Below are 3,234 nucleotides of genomic sequence, written 5' to 3'. Positions count from 1 at the left end.
CTAGAATATGTCTCCCTTTAGTAAAGGAAAACTGCTCTACCCTAACCTACCCATCAATAACCAAAACCAACTTATTGGCAAGAATTTTACCAACAATACGACTTATCATATGAAAGTCTTTAACATTCTTTTACATCATGAACCTTCTGAATAAGAGCTGTAAACAAAGAATTACAACCAACACTATATAGCCAGGTTTAACTTTTGTTTTTTTCATGTTTAATCAATTCAATGTTTCAATGTTTAATCAATTCAGGTTTATCTTTGGCACTATTATCTTTTTGTTACAAAACAAGTTTCTTATACTTAATTAGAAATATTCTAACATTAGACCCTCAATTGCATCTTGGTGTCTTTCTTCTGGTTTGTTAAGAACCTTATGATAACTTGTATTTTGTTGGAGTTTTAATGATGAATAATGTGTAAAAGCATGTTGTAGACATAAACAATAAGCAATTTAGGATCATATGTTTTAAAACTTGGTGGAAAACACAAACTCATGCTAAAACAACAATATGGAATGATTTTTTTTTTTTTTCATCAAAATATAACAAAATCATTCATCTCTTTGAGCAGATTCCATTCCAGCTGAAGAGCTATCTGCAAAATACTCTTGATGCTTCGCATTTATACCATACTACAAAAAGATGAAAATCACAAGAACAATAATCTTTTGTTATTTCAAAAGATAACTATTTTTATAATCATTACATGTCAGCATTAGGGATTACCTCTTGAAGAGCCTTTGACAGGTCATCCATGTTCATAATCAGTCGCTTATCCTGTTGCAAAACGTGTAAAAGAATTCACATATTAAGTGCTTAAAACATTGAAATAAATATAAAAACTTTTACCCAATTACTTCACACATTAAAAAAAAAAAAAAAAAAAAAAAAAAAAAAGATAACTTTTATAATGTGAATTGAAAGATCTACCTTTTGTTGCTTGTCTTTTTTGTCCCTCACAACGGGTGCTGGTCTTGCCTTGCATTGCCTACAATAACATAAAAAAATAAAAAATTATATGATATTCATATTAGAATAAAGGAAACGTATCTTAAAAAGCTTACTGAAGAGCTTCAGTAGCAATCTCTGATACAAACTTCTGAGTGGCAACTGCAACTAGCCTTATTCTACAAACACAATGTAAATAATATGATTATGTGAAAGAATATTCATTTCCTTAAACCTAATGTTGTGCAATTATGCAAAGATATGAAAATCAACAAGTAATATGTGGATGCATAGAACATAAGAGATGATACCAGATACCTACAATCGAACATCTGGACATTGAAACCCACTTTTGGCTAAGTAATGTTCCACCAGTTCATCAGGAATCTGTAAAGAAGAAGAAGAAGAAGAAGAAGAAGAAGAAGAAGAAGATAAGACTATTTTGATAAAGAATTGCTAATAAGTGTAGAGGGAAAACCAAGTATATTTTCAGAAATGTTACAGTTGGGGTGTAGTCTGTTAAAGAGGCAAGAAAATCTGTGAGGGCAGTTTCGTCATCGTGTTTAGCTTCATTTGATTGCTGGTTGTGATTCATATTTCTTATCAATCTTTTTCTAATCTGAAAGAAAGAACAGAAGATTAGTTTAAGTAATGGTTTATTCAGATTGTTTTTCAATAAGGACGTTTACAGCCTTCTTCCCAGAAATTAAACTTCTGAAAGACAAACAAACTGTTTTCATATCCATAAGATTTGAAAAAATATATGTATATATGCTACTGTGATTCTATCTTCTCTTGGAAATTCCTTCTCTTAACGTTAAGACTTCTGATTCAAATAAGTGGTAATCATGGAGTATTATTACATTTGACATAAGATGCAGTAGTATATTCTTTATAGAAAAGTATTAACAGCCCGTTTTAGGACGATGATCAGATGATTTGCAATTCTTAGGTCTCTAGCAAAAAGATTTTTATAATCACAATCTTCAGTTCAAGTCAGCTGAATTATACTGCGAAGCACAAATCAAAGTGATTTCGGTAATTTCGCAACACAAAGGATACCAATTTTGCATTTGTAAAGTACTAGGTTCCATATTCACCTTTAGGTTTAGAACATTCAAATTCGAAATTAACGCTGAGTAACAAGTAACGCAATTATGAAATTGAAACAATGAATAAACATCATTACAAATTCAACGGTTGAAGAGATGATAACACTAATAAATACAACAAATATTGAACAGATCAGCGAGGTAAAGTTTCAAAGAGGGGGATATAAGAACTTAGAGATTTACTTGCACTCGGAAAAGAAGGTAATGGCGATGAGCTCAAGAGGAGAGTGAAACGCCGAGCAATTAACAGCGGTCGTCGATACCCCAATCAATCAGACACGACTAGGGTTCCGGTTAGACGAGACGATGAGACTTGAGAGTGATGATCATCTTCGTTTTCACATATAACGTCCTTCAATGTTTTAAATTTATAAAATAGCCACGTATCTATGAAGTTATTCAATATTTGCATATAACTTTGGGTTCTTTTTAACAGTACAGTTTTTTTCTATTTAAACCAAAAGTTTTACCTTTTCCCTAAAAAGACCATATTTTTTGAGAATGCTTGTTATTTAGGAGGTATAAACAGTTGACAGGGCCGGTCCATTGGTTTTTGATACCCGGGGCGAGATAAAAATTTCATGCCCTTATATATGTACGGTACAATAGACAACGTGAACACAAAAAATTTATAAAAATAAAAAATATAGTAAACTTCATATTCAAACAAAGAATACAAACAAAAACAAAATCAGCTAAAAACAACATTTCAAGTACACCTAAAAGTATTAGAATCAGTTGGTTTTTCTTTGTCAACATATTTATTATTTTCAAAATCATTGGGAATATTAGCCAAATAATTTGAAATGCGAGATATATTTTTAAAATTATTAACTAGATGATTAGAACTATTTTCAATTACATTTTGACTTCTACACATATTTATTCAAAGAACCTTGTAAACCTGGTCACAGAAACAACACAAAAGTTTAGAAAGGAACTCCATAAGATTAGATTAACATATTTCAAACTCAACAAACTAGATAAACATATAACGAACTCAACAAAAATCAAACCTAAATAAACAACTTTTGAAATCTAATAGAAAATAATCGAGTTTGGTCATTCACTTGTAACCATGCCGTGTACTTTAACAACCAACAAGAAACGATACAATTCCTGGAAAAAGACGAACATAAATGAAAAATTAGAATGAGAAAAAAGGAAAT

At 30.6% G+C, this 3,234-nt stretch overlaps 1 protein-coding gene across 1 annotated transcript; it reads right to left on the bottom strand.

Moving 5' to 3' along the window:
• Positions 1–383: 383 nt before the first annotated feature.
• Positions 384–2,407, bottom strand: LOC111893120 (transcription initiation factor TFIID subunit 10). The gene is made up of 7 exons (XM_023889196.3): positions 2,249–2,407; positions 1,456–1,572; positions 1,276–1,340; positions 1,070–1,132; positions 936–993; positions 732–782; positions 384–637 (listed from the first exon to the last, which is right to left on the bottom strand). The coding sequence occupies exons 2-7, from the start codon at positions 1,546–1,548 to the stop codon at positions 557–559; spliced, it is 411 nt and encodes a 136-aa protein (XP_023744964.1). The 5' UTR covers positions 1,549–1,572; positions 2,249–2,407; the 3' UTR covers positions 384–556.
• Between the last annotated feature and the right edge of the window lie 827 nt (positions 2,408–3,234).

The sequence above is a fragment of the Lactuca sativa genome, chromosome 6 (assembly GCF_002870075.4).
Source record: "Lactuca sativa cultivar Salinas chromosome 6, Lsat_Salinas_v11, whole genome shotgun sequence".
NCBI classification, from domain to species: Eukaryota; Viridiplantae; Streptophyta; class Magnoliopsida; order Asterales; family Asteraceae; genus Lactuca; species Lactuca sativa.
The sequence above is the reverse complement of the archived record's forward strand: the minus strand, read 5'-3'. Positions and strand labels throughout refer to the sequence as shown.